The following is a 26,578-nucleotide window of genomic DNA, read 5'->3' on the forward strand; positions in this document are numbered from 1 at the left end:
GTTGAAGTGAACTGTGAAGTTAGGCCAGAAGGTGTGACAGATAGTTACTGGGATATTTCAGAATAAGGACAAGATAATGTCAATCCTATGAAAAAGAACAGTTCCAAGGGGTGTCCCACCATTTGTGGTTAACCACAGAAGTTAAAAAAAAAAATCAGACTTATGAAAGAAACACATAATTGCATAAAGTCTGAGTGGCAAGTCAGAAGAATGATCAATATAGAAACAATGGTAGACAATGTCTTCAAAGTTAATCAGGACCAAATAAATGAGGATATGAAAGGAAGCTACCTAGCAACATCAAAACAGATAGCAAGAATTCCTGCAGGTATAGAATAAGGAAAAGAGTAAGTAAAATGAATGTTGGTCCTCTGGTGGATTGTTATTTTCCCAGCAGATGTCATTACAGGACAAGTCAATTCCAAATCAAGAACATTTTATCTCATTTTGGTTTTAAAGATGTGGTCTCCCACTGACCTATAAGCATGTAATGCTGCAGGTTTTGCCTTAATAACAAAATGTAAGTTCATTACAAAGGGAACAGGATAAATGGAAAAATCCAAACAGTCCACTAACAATACAAACTCAAATATTTTAAATTGAAGAGTGTGGTGCTGGAAAAGCCAAGCTGGTCAGGCAGTATCTGAGGAGTAGGAGAGTTGACATTTAAAGCGTAAGCTTTTCATCAGGAATTCTGTGGCTTGGCACGACAAGTGTACATAAAATACATTATGAGGGGTTTTGTCTATACCACCCTGACACAAACAGCGAGTTCCAGATTCTCACCACCCTCACATCCCTTCTAAACCTACTGGCCCTTGCCTTAAATCTATGCCCCCTGGTTCTTGGTCCCACCATCAAGGAGAACAGCTTCCTTCTATCCATCCTATCCATACCCATCATAATTTTATATATCTCAATAATATCCTCTCTCAATCTGCTCTGCTCCAAGGAAAACACTTCCTCCTACTACCCCCTTGACCACGACCTCACCTCCCATCACCAAACCATCACCCAGACCATCCACAACCTCATCACCTCTGGGGATCTCCCATCCACAGCCTCCAATCTCATTGCCCATGAACACACCACCACCCATTTCCACCTCCTACCAAAAATTCACAAACCAGACTTCCCCCTTAATCCAGGAACTCCCTACCTACATTTGTTACACCACTCACATCCTTCACCTCCTCCAACAGTTTTGTTTTCCCAGTGCCCAATGCCTCATCTTCACCATGGACATCAAGTTGCTGTGCACATTGATCCGCCACGACAAAGACGTCCAAGCCCTCCGTTTCTTCCTTCATGCCATCGCAACCAGTCCCTTTCCATTGACACACTCATTCGCTTAGCTGAACCGGTCCTTACCCTCAACAACTTCTCGTTCCAATCCTCCCACTTCCTCCAAACCAAAGGGGTAGCCATGGAAACCTGCATGGGGCCCAGCTATGCCTGCCTGTTTGTCAGGTACGTGGAACAATCCATCTTCCACAGTTACACTGGCACGAACCCCCACCTGTTCCCCCGCTACATTGATGACTGTATTGGCGCTACCTTGTGCTCCCACGAGGAGGTTGAACAGCTCATCCACTTCACCAATACCTTTCACCCTGACCTCAAATACACCTGGACCATTTTGGACACCTTCCTCCCCTTCTTGGACCTCTCCATCTCCATTTCTGGCAATCGACTAACCACGGACATCTACTTCAAGCCCATCAACTTCCACAGCTACCAAGACTATACCTCCTCCCACCCTATCTCCTGTAAAAACACCATCCCTTATTCCCAATTCCTCTGCCTCCACCACATCTGTTCCCAGGAGGACCAATTCCACCTTAGAAAATCCCAGATGGTGTCCTTCTTTCAAGATCGCAATATCTCTTTCCACCTGGTCGACAATGCCCTCCAGCACATCTTCTTCACTTCCCGCACCACTGCTTGAACCCCATCCCTCCCAATGCAACAATGACAGAACCCGCAGTCCACACCTTCCACCCCACCAACCTCCGCATGCATCGCATCATCTTCTGCCACCTAAAACGGACCCACCACCAGACATATATTTCCCTCCCCATCCTTATCAGTATTCCGCACAGACATTCATCCGCAACTCCCTCGTTAGGTCCACAGTCCAACCAGCCCATACCCCACTTCCGGCACCTTGCCCTGCCATCGCAGGGAGTACAAAACCTGGGCCCATACCACTCCCCTCATCTCCGTCCAAAGCCTCGAAGGATCTTTCCACATCCAACAGAAATTTACCTAAACCTCCACCAATGTCATCTATTGTATCCGTTGCACCCAATGTGGTCTCCTCTAAATTCGGGAAGACAGGATGCCTACTTGCAGATCATTTCAGAGAACATCTCTGGGACACACACACCAACCAACCCCACAGCCCCATGGCTGAACTCTTCAACTCCTCCTCCCACTCCATCATGGACATGTAGGTCCTGGGCTTCCTCCATCACCAAACCCTCACCACTCGATGACTGGAGGAAGAACACCTCATATTCCACCTTAGGGCCTTGCAACCACATGGGATCAATGTGGATTTCAAACAGTCCTCATTTCCCCTACCCCACATTATCCCAATCCCAAGCCTCCAACTCAGCACTGCCCTCCTGACCTGTCCATCACTTTTCCCATCTATCCGCTCCACAATCCCCCCAGACTCATCACCTTCTCCCTCACCTTCATCTACCTGTCGCATTCTCAGCTACCTTCCTCCTAACCCCACCTCCCTCCCATTTATCTCTCAGCCCCCGGCCCACAATCCTCATTCCTGATGAAGGGCTTATGCCCAAAATGTCGATTTTCCTGCTCCTCGGATGCTGCCTGACCTGCTGTGCTTTTGCAGCACCACACTCTCGAATCTGATCTCCAGCATCTGCAGTCCTCTCCAAGGAAAACTATCCCAGTCTGTCCAATCTCTCCAACACTGAAACTCTCCAGCCCAGGCCACATCCTGGTAAATCTTCTTTGCACCCTCTCCAGTGCACTCACCTCCCTTCAATAATGTGGATTTCAAACTGCTCACAATTCTCTAGCTATGGCCTAACCAATGTTTTATACAGTTTCAGAATGATTTCCCTACTGTTAAACTCTATGTTTCAGCCTTGTTGGGATTTGATTTGATTTGTTATTGTCACATGTACTGAGATGCAGTGAAAAGTACCTTTTAAAAATGTAATTGTGGGATGTGGTATCACTATCTGGCCAGCATTTAGTGCTCATCCCTAGCTGCCCTTGAGAAGGTGGTGGAGAGCTGCCTTGTTGAACCTGCTCCTCAAATGCTGCCTGACCTGCTGTGCTCTTCCAGCATCACACTCTTGACAACAATAATATTATTACACCATCACCTTCATGGTATGGTGACTCAGTGGTTAGCACTGCTGTCTCATAGCTCCAGGGTCGCAGGTTCAATTCCACCCTCAGGGGACTGTCTGTGTGGAGTTTGCACATTTTCCCCGTGTCTGCACGGGTTTCCTCTAGGCGCTCCGGTTGCCTCCCACAGAGCAAAGATGTGCAGGTTAGGTGGATTGACCATGCTAAACTGCCCATGGCGCTCAGTGATGTGCAGGCTGGGTGGATTACCCATGGGAAATGCTGGGTTACAGGGATGGGGGGGAGGGGAGGTTGGACTGGTTAGGATGCTCTTCAGAGGGATGGTGTGGACTGAATGGGCCTGTAGGGATTCTCCAATTCTCAGGAACATTGCTCCATATAGCTATCTTATTTCAAGGTATTCACAGGACTAACACTACCTAAAGTAAAATTTTAAACTAAAAGTTTATCGCACTCAGCCAAGGGAGCTTCCCCAGGTTGAAAAAAACCTAGAACTGTCTAACAAACTTTTGAGGCCCCATTATTTAACATGGTGGGTCACAAATAATGTAACACAATCAAAAGGTCATTACTGCACCAAAATCCATTCACTTGACAGCCAGACTTTAAAAACTGTTTTTTTTAAATGAATCCACTGTGGATATGAAATAATTACAAGTTAATAATTAAGTTCAGACACACAAAAGAAAACACTAATTACTAACTCAATCCCAGAAATCCAAGCATGTAGCAATTAACACTAAGAGATCGAAGGCATCATGTCAGAATTCATCAACAGCCTTCAAGAAGATGTCTGAATGTTTTCCTCTAAGATATCAATAAAACATTTCAGGAAAATATAACACTGAAAAAGAATCACTTTCTTGAAAAATCATTCAGGCTATGGAGGCATTTGTTATGTTTCCAATTTTCCTCCTCAATATGCTAATTCTTTAGTGGTTTCAGAAATACTTGCTCTGAAAATAGATTTAATTCTGTTTGAAAGTCATCCTCTCGCACTATTGAAGGGTCTTTCTCTGGTAAATAATAATTTTCTGATATAACAGTCACTTCTGGACCCATGTTTAGTATGTCTTACCTTTCTTAATTTCATCCCATTCTGCTAATCAATGAACCTCATGCCTTGGCCAAACATTCGAAACATTCCTCCATACATTTCTGCTTCCTCCAACAGGATACACAACCAAAAACCTTCCTATCTCTCTCTTCTCAGTATCTTATAGGGACTCTCCCCTCTGCTACACCTCTGGTCCACTCTTCAGTCTTCCATAACATTTCTTCACCTCCCATGGCACCACCATCCCAAACAATCATAGAGGTTTTACCATTTGCCCTTTTGCCTCCTCTCTCTTCATGTCCAAGAACAGAGAACAGTGTCTACAATATCCAGATTAAAATAGTCAGTATTTATAAAGGGAAATACAAGTAATTACATTAGGAATCAATTATTATGTGGAGTGTCTGATACATTGCAAACCACTGTCAGAATTCATGCAGCTCGACCTGCAAACATGAAAGTTGAGATCTCATGTCTGCTCCTGTACGTGTTATTTTTGGGCATTTTAGGACTTTTTCTTCTGAAAAATTTACCCAAGCATGTTATTTCCTTTATAATACTAGCAGAAATTTTGTCTGAGAAACATATTCACTTCTTTCAATACTTCCTTGGCATTAAAATGGTGTTTGTTTTAAATGGGGCCTATAACTTGGGACAGATATGGTTTCTGCTGGGATTCATTTCCACACAGGCTGGACTGTCCTTTCTAATTTTAATTGGGGATTTTGGACAATGTGCATGATATAAATGCCACAATCATCTTAGAATGTATTTAAATAACTTGAAACAATGAAAGGATTCCAAAATCCTGCTTTTATCCTGTTTACACAAACAAAAGAGGCACATTTGTTGACAGCTTCAGCTGACTGTAATGTGTTACTGCTTGCATCATGCAGCCTAAGGAAGCTATAAATGCCTTCAATTTTATTTTTGGTTTCGCACCAGGACAGAGTTGATTCTGCTTTGACAGCCAAGGAAGATGATCCAACTCCAAACAAGTTCAGAGGTTCTGAGATCTAGTTGTTGAATCCCCTATTCCTGTAGAGAATGAGGAGCAGCAATGGAGGATAGAATAAAGGAAGGTGATTGATGCATCTTACAAGATAGGATGCAGAAAACAAATTATAGTCACGTAGGTAGCATGAAAAAGGTAATCTAAAACTTGTGAAAGTTGGAAACGATTGAATTGAAGTTCCATTTTCAGCTATGCAGGATGAGTTTGGACCTGCTCTGTCATTTCCATATTTTACTGATTTTTTGAGGGTTTTCATGAGGGGTTGTGAGAAAAAAGTGTTTTAGCAAAGTGCTTGCATGAATGCATAGAGCCAACATTAACAGCCTCTACAGTTCTGTTTCTAGGAGCAAGCATGACAATAGTACTAACATTTTTTTTGTGTAATCACCCCATTCCAAGCAGGCAGAGGGGCTATGTTTAATACCAACAAGGTACTGTCAGGGCATATATTTCTCAGGTCACAGACACCAACATTAAGAATGTAAAGGAATTCACCAGATTGTCATGACAATTAAGAAATAGGGTGAGCCAGCCATACAGTTTATCTCATTGCTTGGAACTTCAAATCAAAAGGTCTGATAGATGGCACTAGAACAACATTGCAAAACTCTTCAGTAAACTTCATACACTTATTGAATTGAAGAGGTTAACACCTGTTGATTGACATGCCTCATATATAGTCTCTACAATGTTAAACTTGCTGAAGGTTACCATAACACATTTGTACTCATGAACTGAAACACAGTCACAGAGTTATAGAGATGTACAGCATGGAAATGTACCCTTCAGTGCAACTTGTCCATGCCGACCAGATATCCTAAATTAATCAGTCCCATTTGCCAGCACTTGTCCCATAACCCTCTATACCCTTTCTATTCATATACCCACCCAGAAGCCCTTTAAATGTTGCAATTGTACCAGCCTCCACCACTTCCTCTGGCAGCTCATTCTATACATGCACCACCCTCTGCGTGAAAAGGTCGCCCCTTAGGTCCATTTTAAATCTTTCCCCTTTCACTTAAACCTATGCCCTATAGTTTTGGACCCACTTGCCCCAGGGGAAAGACTTTAGTTATTCACCCTATCCATGCTCTGCATGATTTCATAAACCTCTATAAGGTCACCCCTCAGCCTCCGGCGCTCCAGGGAAAACAGCCCCAGCCTGTTCAGTCCCTCTCCTCCAAACCTGGCAATACCCTTGTAAATCTCTTCTGAACCCTTTTAAGTTTCACAACATCTTTCCTATAGCAGAAAGACCAGAATTGCACGCAGTATTCCAAAAGTGGCCTAATCAATGTCCTGTATAGCCGCAGCATGACCCCCCAAATCCTATACTCAACAGACTGACCAATAAAGGCAAGCATAGCAAACACTTACTTCACTATCCTGTATCACCACATCTTATCTAATGGAAGAACCTGAATTAACTAGATATCTGGCAAGAAGTGCGAACAAGTGCTGCAATGAGACAAATGGTTCTTGAAAAGTTATAAGTAAAACATTCAGAGTGATCTTAGAGGTGCAAATTCAATACCTTGACCTGTCTTGAGGGCTACCTAATGAGAATTATATTAATAAATCTGTAATCCTTCAAGTTTCTGCCATTTACAGTCTTTGCAACTTCGCAGTCAAAAAAGTGCTTAACCATGGAGAACCTTTGGGAGCTAACTCTCTTTACTACAGAGGCAAAGTCTGAGGACTGGAGCTTATGGGCAGTTAGAATTAGAGGATTCCGCAATAATTGTTTAGGTGTAACATGACTCAAATAATGAAGAAACACCTCTGCTTAAGTGTGTCTCTATTAATCCAATGCAAAACAACAACGTGAAAATTCACATTCTATCAGGCCTTTCTGAACTTACTAGAATTTGAGTTGCTAACATGAAGGACGAAGAACTGAACACAAAATAAGTGCACTTTCTCTTTAATCATCAGCAAATTAATAATTGCTAATCATCGCATTTCTTCTTCACACCAGGTGGTATTTGAACAGGTGTTTCTTTCTCCTGTTCAAATGGTTCTCCTGCCAGCAACCTAGGGGCAAATATTGCAGGAAATGATTGACTCCTCTTAAAATTACAACATAGATAATTAAATAAAGCATTAGTTTCTAGGGCATGCAGTGCCTAGAGAAATGGATAGCTTTCCAACACTGTGGGAAATAACTGTTTAATTATAGACAAAAAAAACCTAAAAGCTGAAATATGGTACTTCAATTGTTGGAACCCAAAGCACATTTGTATTTGGGACAGAAGTACCAAAAGTATCATGACTGCAATAGTTCAGGAAGGCACCTTACCACCATCTTCTCAAGGGCAACTAGGGATGGGCAATAAAGTTGACACAGCAATGGCCATGTCCCACAACTGACTGAAACAGAGAATGAATCCTTCAACGAGCAGTCTGATTACATTTAATATCTGGATTGGAAGTGAAGTGTATTCATCTAAGAATCCACATGCAAACAAATACAGACAGGGTGAAATATTTCAACATAATCCCTTTATATCTCCAAAACGCATTCTTTCTATAAAAAATCCCAAAACATATGAGAATGCTGAAAATCAAAAAAATAATGACAGAAATTGCTGGAAAAGCTCAACAGGTCTGGCAGTATCTGTGGAGAGAAACTAGTGCTAACGTTTCAGGTCCAGTGATCCTTCCTTAGAACTGCAGCTCAGCCACACTGTACACCAAAGGTTCTCCTCCAGGCCGAGTGTGTATGGGCCCTTTCAAGTTACTGTACATTTGAGGTTGTGCAAAAACAATATTATAACGACAGCTCATTTAAATGAATAAACAATGCACAGCGAAAAAAGGGAACATTGTTTGAAACGATTCACTGCAATGCTCTTAACCAAGGAGGCCGTCTACAGAATGGAATGTTGATATTCAAAGGGTGATCATGGTATAGTGTGTGGTTTTGGCACTGCGGAGAGAGGTCATAGTGCTGGATTTGTTAAGGGAATTGTATGGCAGAGACGTTCAAGTGTGCATTCAACAACTTTAGGAAACTAGAAACAGGAGTGAGTCTCTTAAGTCTGTTTTGCCATTCAACAAGATCATGGCTGATCTGTGACACAACCCACTTGCCTCATTTCCTTTGATGCATTCAGTTAACCAAAACCTACTAACATCAGACTTTAAATTAATAATTGATCTTGCATCAGTTGTTGCGAGCAAGAGAGAGTTCTAAACTTCTCCCACATAGTATGTTTCTTAATTTCACTCCTGACAGGTCTGGTTCCAACCTTTAAGGTTACATGGTCTAATTTTAGACTGCCACCCAGCAGAAATAGCTTTTTCTATCTAACTTGCCTATTACATTTAAATTCTAAGAACCGTCAAACAAATCACCACCTAAAATGCTGAATTCTAGGAATGCAACTCTGATTTGTGCATCTCTTGTAGTAATCTATCCTTTGGCATCTAGTTATTGCTGCACTCCCTCCAAGACCAAATAACCTTCCTAACATGTTATATTCAGAATTGCTCAAAATACTCAACATGCAGTCGAATCTAGGCTTTACATAGCTGAAGTATGACTTCTACCCCTTGTATTTTAGCCCTCTAGATATAAAGATGAGAATTCACAGTTTAGCCTACTTAACCTATCAATATTGCTTTGTAGTTTTATGTTTTCATTTACAATGCTTGCAGAGCCACATACACATGCAAAGTTGGATATTTAGCTTTCAATTTGATCATCAAATCATTATTAATTCAGTGAAAGGTTGAGGTTCTATAAAGTATCTTCTGGAAGTCCATTTAAATAACATCCATTATCATGATAGCATCAAGAAACAGACTCCTGATTTTTGCATTCCATCATCTGATTTTAAAACCTGCAACTTTCAAGGATAGAAATGGCTTTAAAAAGGACTTAAAATTGGCACAGTAATTGGGTAACTATCCAAGAGATTTAAAAAAAACAGGTTAGCCGGACTGCAAGACTTGTAAAACGAAACAGGAATAAACAAAACTGATTTTTAGCATTTTTATCAGAAGAACTGAGATTAGTCCTGTCTGTTAGGTATGAAGAAACCCTCATCTCTTATTTTGATTTGCACCTGTATGATAAATTAAAGATGAAAGATGTCAGTTACAATTACCCAAGCCTGACACAATGAACTCAAACATTAAAATGCACAAATTGGTTTGTATTTCAGGAGGTAGAGCAGGGGAGATGGATTTATGATTGCACAACTGCAGAAAGCTCTCAAAGAACAAAGCACCCAGTGACAACATTAACTGGAAAGAAACATCTGAAAACAAGGAACTTAAAATGAAATATTCACTACTGCTGAGAATACTAGACATTAATTAACTAACTACGGACTCAGACTAATGCCTTCATGTCTCAAGGACACCCTAAGGATTTTAAACAGTTTATTACTTTCACCTTCCTCTTTTATTGGATACTCTCCATTTATAACTTTGTATCCCTATGGCATGCGTGCTTACTGTCATGTTTTTCTTATTTTTCTTGGAATTAGCATATCATTAAAATAACTTTTTCACTCAGAGATCCTATAATTGGATCCTTACTGAGCCCATACAGTTTGGTTAGCTACATTCTATTTTATTAGAGAGTGGTATTTCATTGTGCTAAAAAGAACATCAATTTTTGATGCAGCCAACTAATGAGGCTAAGAGGAGGGAAACCAATTCACCCCTTCTCATCTGGTCAATGGAACCAGGTCATTCTGCAGCCTGTATAGTTGAAACAGTTAGTACCAGATTAATTTTAAGTTTAAAGTTATGTCCACTGGTAACTAGTGCAGACTGGGAAATTCTGATCTGGTTATTAGCAAGCATAGAATGTAATTGCCCACTAAGACCTACAGGGCAATATTTATTCCATAAGACTGTACTAGATTCAAACTTAAGTTTAATGCGCTCATTCATATTAGCACTGGGCCCCTTTTTCTTATAAGTTACAGAAAGCAAGCAAAACTCAAATTTCTAAAGTCTATGGGTAGTTATGAGCTGTAATTTGTGAAATGCTATAAATTTGACTTTATGTGCATTTATGCAGTTAAGTGTTAAAAACACCATTTTTATAATATAATGTATTTTAAATCTTGGCTTTACTAATCCTTCTTTTAAAAATGCGTTTGTGATATTATGAAGATAGGAATCGGTTTGTCGCTGAAACTTGCATTATTCTTTGTTGGTGTTTTAATGACACAATGTGTAAGAATAAAGAAATTGAGTACAGAAGATAACAGGGACAGTGTGAAAATTACCAAATGCTTCTAATATTTCCTCAGACTAAATATATATTGTTCTAATCTATTTTCATAAGTACAATTTTTAAAAATTTGAGTTTTCTGACATTCTCAATTAAAACAATTCACATTGATAGTTACAGCCATCTACCATGCTTGTAAGTTTGAATATATAAATTTCAATGAGTTAAATAGATTCTAAATCAATCTGAGCCCTGAAGAAACCATGGAAAAAAATATCTTCAAAACAAATGAGATTGGACAAGGGGAAATCTGCTCTTATTTGATAAACATTCTATCATTTTATCTGGACTGTTAATCCAGGGACTCAAGTAATGTTCTGGGGATATGTTTCAAATTCTGCCAGCACAGATGATGGAAACTGAATTCAATAAAAATCTAGAATTAAAGACTCTAATGATGAGCACAAGTCCATTGTGAATTGTTGAGAAAACCCATCTGGTTCACGAAGGTCCTTGAGGGAAGAAGACTGCCATCCTTACCTGGTTTAGCCTACGTGTGACTCCAGACCCACGGTCATGTGGTTGACTCTTAACTGCCCTTTGGGCAATTGTGTATGGGCAATACACGCTGGTCTAGCCAATGACGCCCTCATGCCGTGATTGAATAAGCAAAAGAAATTCATCATACTCAACCGAAAATGAAGTCTAGTCACAATAAAAACCTTTCCATTAATGTCAGTTCACAACTGTAGAGATTTAAATTGATTTGTTATGAGAAGTGGACAGTTCAGTTAGAAATATGCAGAATCCAAGACAATCAAGATTTACAGACAAATAAAATTAGATTTTGGACAAATCTACAAAAAATTAACTACAAATCACAGTGGAAAAAAGAGTCTCAGAAGGAATCAGGGTAAGATATGCTAAAAGTAAGAACAATGATCGTATTTTGCTTTTACTTCAAGCTTTTATTCCTTGTTGTTTGACCTTGCATTCACAGTAATCCTCCAGTGAACTAGAAAGAGAAGTGGTAACATTCAAGAAGGTATATCCAATCTGGGTTCAGAACAAAAACAGCAGAAGGTACTTTTTGTACTATACATATTCTGCAGCAAGGTTATGGTGACCTAAAACGAAAAGCGTCCCCAATAATAGTCAGGACAAAAATAACAGATGGCCATTGCTACACAACTAAGAAAATCTAGGGCATTATTCCTCTTGATAAAGTAGGACACCTGGATGACTTTGTAAATGATCACAGAAATTCATAAATCAAGTTATTCTAGGTACACACTTTTGTGTCAAATTAAGAAAACAGCAGTACCTTCACGTGGACAGAAGCAAGTCATATTTGTCAAGATGATAAAATCACCAGCAATATCTAATTTTAACCCAGAGGAGTAATGGATGAGCTTCTCCAAATTAATATCTTATAAGCATTGTTTACCAAAGCACCTTATATTTACTATTTTTGCTTGACCTGTCTATGCAAAATTCTTCATTAAATCCTGATGAGTTTTTGTTCAAATTACTTCATATCATTGCTTTCCTTTTCTAAATAATTTATCATTAAACATGTTTTGTATTGCAAGGAGACATTAACAATATAACAAAGGCTGGTGTTTACCCTAATTGTGCTCATGAAGATCCAGTCCTTGCTGCTTAACTGTTGCAAAAGCATTTAGAAAACATCTTTAATGCAGTAAACATCTTTAGCACACTTCACAGTTGAAAAAGAAGAGAAAAGAATGTAAACTGACATTGAGTACAGTAGCAGAAAGAGACAAATTATCAAAAATGAACAAGCCATTGCCAAAGAGAGGTTAAGAATAGAATTTTAAAAGTTTCTGATCAATGTTCCTGGGTCGGTAGTTGAGATGCTAAAGCCTCTAGAGCAGAGGATCAGAGATTCATAACAGATCGGAATAGCAAGAGGTAGAGTACAGCTGAAACATTTGGCTGGAGAAGGTTACAGTGTTGGGTCAAGACTGTAGTGAAGTTATCTATAAAGGAAACTAAGATTATTACTTTCAAGGGAGATCAGTGATGACAAGGAGGGAGTAGAGGAACTTCCATTTGAGTTTTAAACAAGTTCATGTTTATGTAGCAGGTAATTCAGAAGGTCAACATAAAGAAATCGAAAAGCAGTCCAGATATGGTGAAAAGTTTGAATTAAGGTTTCAGCAATGATGGAGTTTGAAGTAAGTTCAGAGGTAGGTTATGTTATGGAGATGGATGTTAGCATACTTCGCGATGAGTAGGATGTATAATTTGACATTCAGCTCTAGATCACTTGGAATGCTAATTTGTATGCCATAAGCAAATAGCTAAGATTTGGAGGTGTAGTGCTGGGTGGAGTAGGCAGGGCCTGTCCATGGAGGGCTGTGATGCAATTTTTGATCACCTGTGATTCTCCAATGATTTAGCTCCAAAGTACACAATCAGTTTGGTACTAAGCTATGGGATATTTCAGGTTACACCATTTGACTATTTTGAGTTCACCAACATCTGCCATGGCAATATCTGGAATTGAGTAAATTGTAGGAACTAAGAGTTGACAAGTCCCCGTGTTCTGATGGATTTCATCCTTGGGTCTGAACACAAGAAGCCAGTAAGGTTGCTGATGCATTGGTTTTAATTTTCCAGAACTCATTAGATTCAGGAAAGGTTCCTTTAGCTTGGAAAAAAATTAACTTCTTTATTCAAAAAAAAGGGGGATGCAGAAAGTAGGAAACTGAGGTCAGTTAATTTCACATCTGTCATAGAGAAAATGTTAGAAGCTACCATTAATGATATTATAACTGGATACTTGGATAAATTCAAGCTAATCAGGCAGAGCCGATATGATTTTGTCAAAGGGAAGTCACGTTTAACAAATTTATTGAAGTTCTTTGAAGAAGTAACTTGCGATGATAAAGGGAACCAATAGATTTCCAGAGGCATTTCATAAGGTGCCACAAGGTTTTTGAGGGAAAAAAATCTCATAAGGGGTAACATTTGACTGGCTAACAGGAAGAAGAGAGCAGGAATAAATGGGTTTTTTTCAGGCTGGAAGGATGTCATGAGCCACAGGGGTCAGTGCTGGGGCCTCAATTCTTTACAATTTATATTAATGATTTGGATAAAGGGATCAAAGGCATGGTCGCTAAATTTGCTGATGAATAAAGATTAGTATGAAAGTGAGTTGTGAAGCCGACATAAAGAGCCTATAAAAGGGATAAAGATAGGTTAAGTGAGTGCAAAGATTTGGCAAATGGAGAAGTGTGAAAATATCCAAAAAAGAAGCATATTATCTAAATAGAACATGAAACATAGAATGTTACAGCACCGTGCAGGCCCTTCAGCCCTTAATGTTGCGCTGACCTGTGAAATTAATCTGGTGGCCATCTATACTACATCATTCCATAATGGTCCATCTGTATGCCCAATGACCATTTAAATGCCATTAACGTCGGTCAGTCTACTACTGTTACAGGTAGGCCCATCCATGTCCCTACTACTCTCTGAGTAGAGAAACTACCTCTGATATCTGTATCTATCACCCCTCAATTTAAAGCCATGTCCCCTCAGGTTAGCCTTCACCATCCAAGGAAAAAGGATCTCACTGTCCACCCTATTTAATCCTCTGATTATCTTATATGTCTCGATTAAGTCACCTCTCAACCTTCTTCACTCCAAAGAAAACAGCCCCAGTTCCCTCAGCCTTTCCTCATAAACCTTCCTTCCATAACAGGCAATACCCTAGCAAATCTCCTCTGATCCCCCTCCAAAACTTCCATATCCTTCCTATAATGCGGCGACTAGAACTGTATGCAACACTCCAGGTGCGGTCTTACCAGTGTTTTGTACAGCTGAAGCATGACCTCATGGCACTGAAATTCAATCCCCCTCCGAATAAATGCCAACAGACGACACGCCTTTTTAATGACTATATCAACCTGGATGGCAACTTTCAGGGATTTCTGCACCTGGACACTGAGATCACTCTGTTCATCTACACTGCCAATAATTTTATTATTAGCCCAGTACCCTGCATTCCTGTTACTTCTTCCAAAGTAAACTACCTCACACTTTTCCGCATTAAACTCCAGTTGCCACTTCTCAGCCCAGCTCTGCCTTGGCGAAGGGTTGCAGAGCTCTGAGATTCAGAGAGATCTGAGTATCCTGGTACATAAATAATAGGTTAGTGTAGAGGTACAGCAAGTAACCAGAAAGCTAATTAAATGACATGTTTTATCGTAAGGGGAACTGAATGCAAGAGTAGGGAGGTTATGCTTCAGTTGTACAGGGCATTGGTGAAATTGAATCTGGAGTACAGTGTACAGCACTAGTCAACGAACAATTGGAAGCAGTTCAGAAAACATTTAATTGATTAATATCTGGAATAAATAGATTCCTTTATAGGGAAAGGCTAGGTCTGCTAGGCCTGTGTTCTCTGGAGCTTAGAAGAGTCAGTGATGACTTAATTGAAATATATAAGTCCTGAGGGGACTTCACTGAGTGGACGTAGTTAGGATGTTTTGTCTTATGGAGAATCCAGAACTAGGGGTCATAGTTTAAAAATAAGGAGTTACCCACTTAAAACAAAGATGAAACCTTTTTTTCTCTGAGGGTTGAGTTTCTTTGGAATTCCCTTCCTGAAAAGGCAGTGGGTATAGAACCTGTAAATATTTCTAAGGCAGAAGTAGATAGATTATTGATTACGAAGGGCTTGAAGGATTATTGGAGATATGCAGGAATATAAAATTGAGAATAAAATGAGATAAGCTATGATCTTATTGAATGGCAGAGCAGGTTTGAAGGGCTGAGTAGCCTACTCTTGTTCCCTGTTTATATATTCAAAACAATGAAGTACTAACCATACACAATCATTCATATTTGCAAAACCCACAGCATCTAAGATATGATTCTGCAATCGGACAACATTTGCGAGATGATCCTGACTGTGAGAGTAATTATGCTGGCAACCAATTTAGGATTGTCAATCAGCCTCACAGTATGGCTCACTTACGTGTATTGAACTTTATATTTATTAATATACAAGGCCTGGTTTTTTGCAGTCAGAGAGCACACATACATCCACTGCACACCTGTTTCAACGCAACAAAATAGATGATAGCCATTCATTCGCTCGATTATCAGAATGATGCCTTGATCAATCAGTGTCAATCCAACTGGTTTAAAAGTTTAAACAAAGCCTATTTGTTAACTGTCAATTAGCATCAATGGGTTCATTCTCCATGGCAACACCTCTATCAATTAGCATTCACTTGCAAAACAATCAGTACTTTCCTCTCACATAGTGGAAATATTGATTTTCCCCTTGAATTTATTTTACTGTTCTAATGAACTAAAGATGAACAGCTTTGACACATGTATTTTTCAGCTATAATGGGGTATGATAAGCTTTTTTAATACAGTTACTTTTGAAAATATTTTGAATTGAAAATAAATGTGACCATTTAATTGACTAGATTCTAGATTAGAGTGGTGCTGGAAAAGCACAGCAGTTCAAGCAGCATCCGAGGAGCAGGAAAATCGACATTTCGGGCAAAAGCCCTTCATCAACAGTTGGATGAGTCTTATGCCTGAGTATTTCATGAACATCTCAAAGATTTCCAAATATTATTAGATGGCTCATAATTTCTGTCTATAGTGGATACTGGGTGAATGGGCATGGTTGTATAAAGAGAAGGCATGATGGGGACATGGAAGGGACATAGTGGATGTAGAGGAGGCAGGGAAATGTCAAGAAATGAGGGTAAGAATTGAAGGGTGAGGACTAGGGTGACTAACAGTCCTCTATTTCCACCTCTGCCCTGTTTCAGGAAGTGGCAACTCTGGAATCCCAGTCACCATTTTACCCAATCCCCAAAGTAAAAATTGTGTGGCCAGGCACTGCTGGATCAGAGGCAGGATCATGATACTGGGATATAGCCAGATTTACAATTCCTTTCTCAAAGATGAAAACCCAGTCATTAACTTTCTCACTTCTGCAGTAACTGTGATACAGTTTCATTTAATCTTGGTCATTAGTGATACATTCAAAATAAAACCATGCACCATTGTAGAGATTTAAAGTGCTCAGCTGTGTTTTTCTGATTTTGCACCATGATTACAGATAACATATTAAGCACAAAGTTTGTGAGAAGATTTGTAGCTCGGGTGCTCGTTGCTGTGGTTCTGTTCGCCGAGCTGGAAGTTTTTGTTGCATAGTTCAGGACTTGGTCTGTGTGTGTGGCTTTCCTGTGTACCTTAGTGGTGAATTCTCCGTTTGGTGTTCTCTGTACCCTCACGTCTAGGAATGGGAGTTGGTTGTCCTTTTCTTCCTCTCTCGTGAATCGGATTCCTGTGAGTGTGGAGTTGATGATCCGGTGTGTTTTCTCTATTTCCGTGTTTTTAATGATTACAAAGGTGTCATCAGCGTATCTGACCCAGAGTTTGGGTTGAATTTGTGGTAAGACTGTTTGTTCTAACCTTTGCATTACTGCTTCTGCTATGAGTCCCGAGATCGGTGAGCCCATGGACAACCAACTCCCATTCCTAGACGTGAGGGTACAGAGAACACCAAATGGAGAATTTACCACTAAGGTACACAGGAAAGCCACACACACAGACCAAGTCCTAAAATATGCAACAAAAACTTCCAGAACCACAGCATATTAAGCACAACATTGGTTAAAATAGTTCACCAAATTCTACTTGGAAAACCTACTCTTGTTACAAGCTGTCATTTAAAATTTTTGTATATGAAAGGAATAACTTTTGTCTATCTATTGCCCAGTTTATGCTGAAAATGAACTTGATAGTCAAATGATAAAGTATAAAGAAATCTCAGCAATTGACAATCAAATCTCTGCCAAACACAACTTTTGTCAATGCTTCAAAATGATCAGCCTACATTCCAGTCTGAAACAGACTTCTTTCCGTTTTTAAAATCACATTATATGCTGGTTTTAGGAACCCAAAATGTCATTATTATGGGACTTTAAAAAGATGACTGAAGGTTACTCTAAAGCATGCAAGTCTGTTTGTATTAAAAAAAGAGCTTAAAAGATCTTGCCCTCATAAAAATGCTGCAATACTCACTCTTTTCCACCCCACATTGACCTCCTGGCTTAGATCCACAGATGGGTATTTTTCAGCCCATCCTATTGCTGAGCTGCTGGTGAGCATAACTCCCTGTCATTACATAGATAATATGAAAAGCTCAAAATGTCGACTCTCCTGCTCCTCGGATGCTGCCTGACCAGCTGTAATTTTCCAGCGCCACACTTCTCAATTCTGTTTTGCCAGTCAGCCACTCATTTTAACTCCAGACTTCTGCATTCATTCCAATGTACTTTATTTCCTACTTGGAAATTAGGTGGTGATATTAATCATCAACTTCCTATTTAAATACCTTCAGTCTAGTTTCCAGCATTCACCCACACTAAAATGGTTCTAGCTGAAGTCATGAATGAAACCAATGGTGTTCTATCTTTCCTCATCCTTGCTGTAGTACTGATCATGGTTCACCAGATAATTTTCTATTAGGATTTGGATATGATTCCCAATTCAAATGTATCTGAAGATAATTGAGAATGTTTCCTCATCCAATCCCTATTATCTCTGTCCTCAATAAGCTACACAGCACTTTCCATAACTTAAAGCTTCAACTTTAAAACATTGGATTTTTACATTCCTCAATCGCTTGCTCACACATCACCCATCCCTCTCTGCAGCCTTGTTACTACAGTCTTTTCCAGTGAAATGTTATCTCCAAATCTCACTTGTTTCTCTTATTCTAGTCTTATGTCCAAGCCCATTTGATTAGATTAGATTCCAGAGTGTGGAAACAGGCCCTTCAGCCCCACAAGCCCATGCCAACCCTCTGAAGAGTAACCCACCTTGACTCATTTCCCTATATTTACCCCTGACTAATGCACCTAACACTATGGGCAATTTCGCATGGCCAATTCACCTGACCTGCACATCTTTTGGAATGTGGGAGGAAACCTGAGCACCCAGAGGAAACCCACGGAGACACGGGGAGAATGTGCAAACTCCACACAGGGGAATCGAACCCAGGTCCCTAGCACTGTGAGGCAGCAGTGCTAACCACTGAGCCATCATGCTGCCCTCAGCTATGGTATTTGGGCAGTCGTTTGTTCTTTATTTTCTGCAAGTTCTTCCAGTTACCTCATTACTTTGGCTGAGCTGTGAATTGCTACTCAATCTCTTTTCCCCTTCTGCAGAGCAGTAGTGATGAAACTGGTTTCATCACTGGTAGTGCACTATTTACTGCTGTTAACTTGACTCCAGGTTAGGATGTAGGGGTTATGCACTGACCTGTATGATACCAGTACTAAAATTTCACTAAGTGTCCAAACACGCAGGCAGGACCCCATTGCCATCGACTGTCTAATTGAGATTCATCAGGTTTACATGTGGTTACTTCCTATATCTTGACTTCAATTCTTGAATGATTCAATTAAAATGATAAATCAATGCAAAGAAAAAAAACATGCATTTAACAAGTTTTCTTTTCAAGACCACCAGACAATCCAAAAAACTTTACAGCTGAGCCAATGATGTACTTTTGAAATACAATCATTGTTGTAATGTCAGAAAGATGACAGCCAATGTGTGCACAGTGAGCTCTCACTGTCAACCATGTGATAATCACCACATAATCTGTTCTTGTAATTTTGACTGAGGAGTTAACTTTCGCCAGAACACTTCTCAGCTCTTTTTCAAAATAGTTACATGGCATTTTTTATGTCAACCTCAGAGAATAGAGGAGGCCTCAGTTTAACATCTCCTCTGGTAGGAAGCACCTCTAACAATGCTCCAGTAATGCGCAGAATTCAACCAGGATTTTTGTATTCAAGTGCAGGACTGGAATTTAAACCAGCACCTTGTGACTCAGAGGGAAGGATGCTAACAACTAACTCAGGTCAGTTTCATTTCAAACTGCTTCTACTATCATTCAATTAGTTAGAGCAAAATAGGTGAGACCCTTCTTGAACTCATTATTATTATTTTAAAGAAGGAAGGTTGTTTTATTGCAGTAACATAAAACAAATCCTTCATACGATTTTAAATTGGATGATTATTAAGCAGTTCAAACCTGTCATTATTCCAGGTGCTAGGATAAGAAAGCATTTAAAAAGCTACATTTACCTTTTCCAGATGGGAAGAAACATTCCATTTCCACACTGCTGCGGGAGTGAGAAATGCAGAGTGTACTGCTTGGAACCAAACCTTCCAGTGGAGGGCTTCTATCGGTTGTACGTACTAAGCACCAGCCAGGCCTTTCACTGGGTCTCTCCAAGAGCTCAACAGTCTGTCCTATTTGGATACTGAGTTCACTGCTGTTGCTTGCTAAGAAGTCTTGCAGCACCACTGTCAATTCACAACCTCCAGAAAGCTAGTGGGGGAAGATATTGAAAAAACACTGTTTTAAGACATTGTTAGCATTTGAAAGAGGATAATATAATTCAGTGATAAATCCTTGACAAAAAGGAAGAACTCTTTTAAAAGTATAAGTTTTCCATTACATCTATTTGTGTTTTTTTTCAGAACAGTTCTGATGAACTTAAGCAATGTTGTCTTTTGTGTGAACCAATGCTCACAGATTGAATCATTAACTTGAAACTCGGATCTCAACCAGATGTCAAATTTATTTACAACCCTACTACGGACCTGTAAGTTTTCTTTTTAAGTTGACAAATTGAGAAATTGTGAGACCCCAGGTACTTACTAAGAGTGAACCACAAGATTTCAAGGCTTTAAGCAAACAAAAATAAACATTACTATAAAGTCATTGTAGTCCTAACAGACCATAGGAGTGCTTTCTCATTAGACAGAGATGATTGACGGTGGCTTGGTTTGCAGGTCACCAGGCCTCAGACAAGTGGCAAGGTAGAGAAAGAGAGACCTTCATGGTAACTTCAGCCAGTACAGAAATTGAACTCCCCCATGCTGTGAGCATCACTCTGTATTGCAAACCAGCCATCCAGTCAACTGAGCTACTCAACAGAAAACTGTCTCACCATTCAACACAGTTGGAAAATTAGACATTTTCCTCTCAATGCAGGAATCTCTTCCCGCCAATTTTATACAATTCTCCCAACATTCTTGCCAATGTCCACATTGTTCAAAGGCTGAAAAGATCCCGCCCACTGCATCAAACACTGCATGGAGCATAGCAAATAGCAAATGTAGTCAAGATGGATCCCACAGGTTTCAAAGCAACATCCCACCTTAATCTTAGTAAAACTTTACAAGGGATTCCAATTTCTTCTATTTCACTTAGCTTTCGAGCTCACTCAAAAGCTGCTAAGTTACATACCTCCTCATTTTCATATTCCAGCTCATATTCCAATCAGCTATATGCTCTCTGGACTCTAGAGACTGCATTCCAGCATGTATTCACAGAAACAATTTTCAGCTTTTCACAGACTGCTAGCTTCACCAACCTGACATTGCCTGTGTTTCTATGAGCTCGAAAGTTGCTCAGCTGCACAAAGCAAATGCTACCTGTGGGCGTCATTCACCCTCACTTTCAGCTGCAATAAACTGTTAACAGCACATTGTTTCTTTTGACTCCCATGAGCTCATAAGGCCTTGCACAACCTAACATCAACACTTTGCTGCATTTCCTGACTCTCTGAAATTCTCATGATTTCCAATACCTTGGAGACTGCTGCGGCAGCACCCTTTCTTGGAACCTGCTTCAAGACCTGGCTTGCTAGCAAACCTCTCCTCTTACTGTCTTCATGCAACTTTCTAAAAATTAACTGTTCAGTAAACCTTGTATTGGCCTATTGACAAACAAATCACAAAACAAGTCCTGTGTTTTTTTGAGGCAGTAGAACAATCAATTGCAGCCCCTTGGAACTGTCTGTTTCAAGAATATCATAATAAGTGTAGATTAATGGCTTACTGAAGGGATACAAAAATAAACTTTTGTCACAGAATGCTGGAGCATCAAAATAGAAACAGAAAAAGTTGAAGAAACTCAATAGGTCTGATAGCAACAATTGAGAGAGAAGCAGAATTAATCTTTCAAGTCCAATATGTTTCCTCTTTGGAACTATCATAAGAAGAGGATGAGGTCTTGGGGTTGATAGAGGAGTAAACAAGGTTGTTATGGAGGGAACAGAACCTTTGAAATGCTGACAGGGGAAGGGACAGAAGATATATTTGGGATTGGTATTATGCTGTAGGTGGGGGAAATGGCAGAGGATGATTCTTTGAAGGCAGAAGCCGGTGGGGTGGGAAGTGAGGTCAATACCTCATCCGCCTTCCACAGCACTTTCCCATGCACTGCAGGAGATGCAATCCTTTATTTCCACCCACCTCTCTGCCCAAGTCTGCAAACACTTATTTCCAGGTGAAGGGTCAATTTGTCTGCATTCTTTTCAATCTGGTCTATTGTATTCGGTGCTCACAATGTAGGGTCTCTATACCTGGGAGACTAGATACCGACTGGGTGACTGCACTGTGGCCCAACTTCCAGTTGCTTTCCATTCAAATACACCATCCTGATCTCATGTTCACATTTCTATCCTAGCCCTGCTACTGTATTCCTGTGAAGCCCAATGCGAAATGGAGGAGCAGTTCCTTTTTTCCCGTTTAGGCACTTTTTACAGCCTTCAGAACTTCAGACTATGAACCCTGTCCTCCATTTTGATTGTTTCTGATGACATTCACTGATACAAAGCTGGAATATCCAACAGTGCTCTAAGTCCAGATTTTGGACCATAAACTGCATTGAATTGATAAAGGTCTATTTATGAATTACGTCAAGTGAGGTTACAAGATTCTGTTTGAATATTGCCAAGACTATATGCTTTGCAGGAAAATCTCATTTAGAGTTTCAGGATTGCAATTCAGAGGACTTTTTCTCACAGCCATATGAAATGAAGCTTAATTAATGGGCAATTGTGAAATCCATGGCCTATCTTGAAGGACAAACCACATCAGACTTTGAAAATCCACAACAACCCTATTGCATCCTTGCTGCAACAGGCAACAATTTAGCAGAATGGCTGTAAAGGCTGGGATCCAGATGGACCAGGTCCCAGCTTTAAAAAACACGGTTTGAAAGGGGCCTTTGGTTTGTGGGGTGGGGTGGGTGGCGTTGAACCATGCAAGATCTTTGCCATAAGAAAAGGTTGGACCTACTTCGTTTTGAGTGTTTCCACTCTTCACCGATTGTTGAAACCTGGCATAGACATCACAAAAATTTGTATGGCCTCATCGGCATATATGATTGACACAAAAAGAATTGGCGCCCATTAGAATGCCCAGGTGAGGTGGGGCATGGTGAGGAGACAGGCAAAAACTCTTGGTAAAAAGGATATTCAAAGCAAGCCCTCCCTAAATACAAGTACAATGTCAAATTCAATTTTCTGGAGGGAAGTGAAACAAAGCAAATCTTTCTTCTGAGGCCAACCTGTGATGAGTGACACTGTAACATTAGTGATGTAGATAACGCAACTCAGAGACAGAAATTCTTTCAGCTTAATTACCCGGTTTGTGCCCTGAACAAAACTAAAAGACTTCAATAAAAAGGGGAGGGTAATGCCATTGGACTAATAATTGAAAGGCTCAGCTTACTGGGTCTGAGGACATGGGTTCAAGTCTCACCACAACAGCTAATGGAATTTAAAATCAATTAATAAGTCTAGAATATAAAGCCAGTATCAATACTGACGAATATAAATCCATCTGGTCCAATCATTTACATCAGGTAAGGAATCTGTCTTCTTTATCTGGTCTGACCTTAATGAAACTTTAGGCCCAAATAATGTGATTGACTCTTAACATTGCTTCAAGCCACTCCATTCAAGAGCAATTTAGGATGGTAATAATTGCTGGCCTGGTCAGTGATGCCTACGCCTAATGAAAGAACAGAAAATGTTGCAGATCTATTACATTTATACCACAATCATTTAATCACGCTTCAACATATCGCTCAATGTTCATCACCTACCTTGGCTCCTGGTGCAACAATATTTCAAACTTAAAATTCTTATCCTTATATCCAGTCTTTCTATGGCTTGGTCTCTCCAATTATCATAACCTCCCCCAGGTTCACAACTGCTCCCTCCTCTCTAAGACTCCTCAACCAAGAATTCTATGTTTCTCCAGTTCTGGAATGGTGTGCATCACTAATTTCTTTCACTGCACCATTAATCAGGTGGAAGGAAGGTCATTGATGAAGCAGCTGAAGATGGTTGGATCTATGACACCATTCTGAGGAACTCCTACAGAAATGCCCTGGAGCTGAGATGATTGACCTCCATCAATTACACCATCTTCCTATCTGTCAACTTCCTATGACTTCAACCAACAGAATGTTTGTCCTCATTTCTTATTTACTCCAGTTTTGTGAGACTCCTTGATGTACTTGATTTGACATTTGGTCAAATGTGGCTTATGTCCAGGGCTGTCACCTTCACCTCATTTCTTGAATTCAACTCTTTTGTCCATATTTGACCCAAGGCTGTAATGAGCTCAGGAGCAGAGTGGCCCTGGCAGAACCCAAACTAGACATTGGTGAGCAGGTTATTGTTGAGTTGGTGCTGCTTGATAATGCTGTTAATGACATAATTACTTTACTGATGATCGACAGTAGACTGATGGGGTAGTCATTGATAAGTTAGATTTTTACTGTACAGGACACACCTGGGTAATATTCTACATTGTTGGAACATGCCATTGTGGTAAGTACACTGGAACAGCTTGGTTAGGGGAGCGGTAACTTCTAGAGCAGAAGTCTTCAGTGCTATTGCCAAAATGTTGCCACAGTTTTTGTATTATCCAGAGCCTCCAACCATTTCCAGGTATCACATAAAGTGAATTGAATTGACTGAAGACTGTGTTGGCAGCAGATCTGTCTTCCTGGGGACCTCTGGAAGAAGGACCAGCAAGGAAGTCTGAGATTATTGTGAACAGCCAGCAATGTAGAAGTGAGGACACAAACTAACCTTACTGAATGGTGAAGCAGGCTTGAGTGGCTGAATAGTTCCCATTTCATGTTTGTTAAGGGGCAGTGGTTGGCAGGATGGGTATGAAGGGCCACAGGAGGCCGGAGGTGGCATGGAGATAGGTTGAGGAATGGATTGAGGGAGGGATGAGTGAGTGAGTGTGTGTGAAATGTGAGGGCTGGGAGAGCTGGCATTTGGTTTCTTCTTTCTCTTGAAGCTGCAGCAAAGTGCAAAAGCCAGGTCAGCCTTCCCTGCAGCCCATCTCACCATCCCGTGCCTGCCTCCCCTCCTCTTCCAGGGGCAGAGGGTATAACTCTCACTGTCACCTGCCAACTTGTAATGAAAATATGGACATCAGGAGCACATTTTTCCAGCCCTGGTGTGTGGATCTGGACATCATCTTGACTCTGTACACCTGATCTGGGAGCAAAAATCAGGTCAAGATGTCAATTTGATTCTTCAATTCCCAACATACAGCACGAGGAGTTGAAAGAGAATGTTTGAATTCATCAGGCAGATTAACATCCAGGAATCCCAGATACATTACTTTCTTGGGCAGGATAATCAAGAAAAGAATGGACATTTTAGAAAAGGAAGAGAGGCAGCAATTTTAAGCTTTAATTGAGGTCTAATTTAACAGCTTTTACAAAGAAATTTCTAAAAAGGCTATATAGTGCCAGTGCTTGCCATGCTACTCTCTCATCAACAGAGTTAGAAATAGCGTATACGATCCACCCAGAGAGATTAAAGATCAGGGAACATCATCCAAATATATTTAGCACAGAGACTAAACCAATCAATTGAAAACAAGAGGAAAATCAAAAACATGATAATGTATCTATTTAATAATAAGACAGCAGAACATATCATTTAAAGTTTGTGGAAGGGTACTTGCTACGTGTGAAGTCTGTGTTAAAGGAATACAATGTTACCCAATTTCATTTACTTTACAATGTGGCGAGGAACTGGGATGAGGATGTAAATGCCTTGCCATTATGTTATTGGATGGTTTGGGTTAATGTAGTTAATGTAGTTTTGGATAGAGAAAATATAGAGAATACAATGTTATTTTACTACCTGCATCATTTGCCCAATTTTCCAATGATAAGCCTTTCAATTATAGCCGAAATATAATGTAAGTCAGTTATATTCACATTGCAGGATTTTATCCATAATAAGCTGCTATTATTAATGCTTAAAATTTTGGATGATGAGAACGATCTCCCTATATTTACACTGCTAAAAGAATAATAACATTGCACAACTACTTCTCCATGCAATACAAAAGCCTTTGTTTTACAAGTTCTTCTTTTTCTTCCTCTCTTTGATGAGCCATTCCAATAAAACCACCACAACAATGGTCTCTTTCAACATTATTCATTGTCAGTAATTGTCTCACATAGAGTTCAGGCAAAATGCATTGAACATCGAGGAAATTAGATCATAGAGATCAGCCTTAACTCCTCCTCTACACCATTCGATCAATAATTATCAGGGACCCTGCCCACTGAATAGGGATTTTGTTTTGGAGGGAGAGAAATTCTGGTGTAGATGGTTTGTGGTAAATTTGAAGTGGTATTCTTTATTCTATTTACTGCATGAAACCCAGCTTAAAGTGCATGGTGTGTAGAGTGAAATCCAAGTTGTAGTTTCACATCTTCCAGCTGCATGCTAGTGTGGGATTACAGTACTATCACATGCTAATCATATTTTCAAATATCTTTTTAACAATCACTTCTAAATCTTTTCTTTCACAGCCTCCCATCAATGAAGATCCTATCCCATTTTACTTATACATTACACCGTGCTTTATCCTACATTTATCCAAATTACAATCCATCTGTCTTTAGAGGTCCTTTTTACACAGTTTCTTCCCACAAAATACTGTGCTTTTCAGTAAATGTAAAGCACCAACCAAACTAGGAGTGGCAGTGCAATCAGGGGAGGCAGTTCAAAAATACAGAATGAGTTCAGTG

General features: G+C 40.0%; 1 protein-coding gene across 11 annotated transcripts in view; it reads right to left on the bottom strand.

The window, feature by feature from the left end:
• The window catches only part of kalrna (kalirin RhoGEF kinase a), a 713,874-nt gene that overhangs the window by 161,270 nt on the left and 526,026 nt on the right, over positions 1–26,578 (bottom strand). For 10 of the 11 annotated variants that reach the window (XM_043693727.1, XM_043693729.1, XM_043693725.1 and 7 more), the window contains exon 34: positions 19,786–20,032. In XM_043693727.1, coding sequence (XP_043549662.1) covers positions 19,786–20,032 — 247 coding nt within the window. Of the gene's footprint in view, positions 1–19,779; positions 20,033–26,578 lie in introns of all 11 variants that reach the window. The other variant, XM_043693737.1, reaches the window with a different exon arrangement.

Source organism: Chiloscyllium plagiosum, chromosome 7 (genome assembly GCF_004010195.1).
Source record: "Chiloscyllium plagiosum isolate BGI_BamShark_2017 chromosome 7, ASM401019v2, whole genome shotgun sequence".
Taxonomy (NCBI): domain Eukaryota; kingdom Metazoa; phylum Chordata; class Chondrichthyes; order Orectolobiformes; family Hemiscylliidae; genus Chiloscyllium; species Chiloscyllium plagiosum.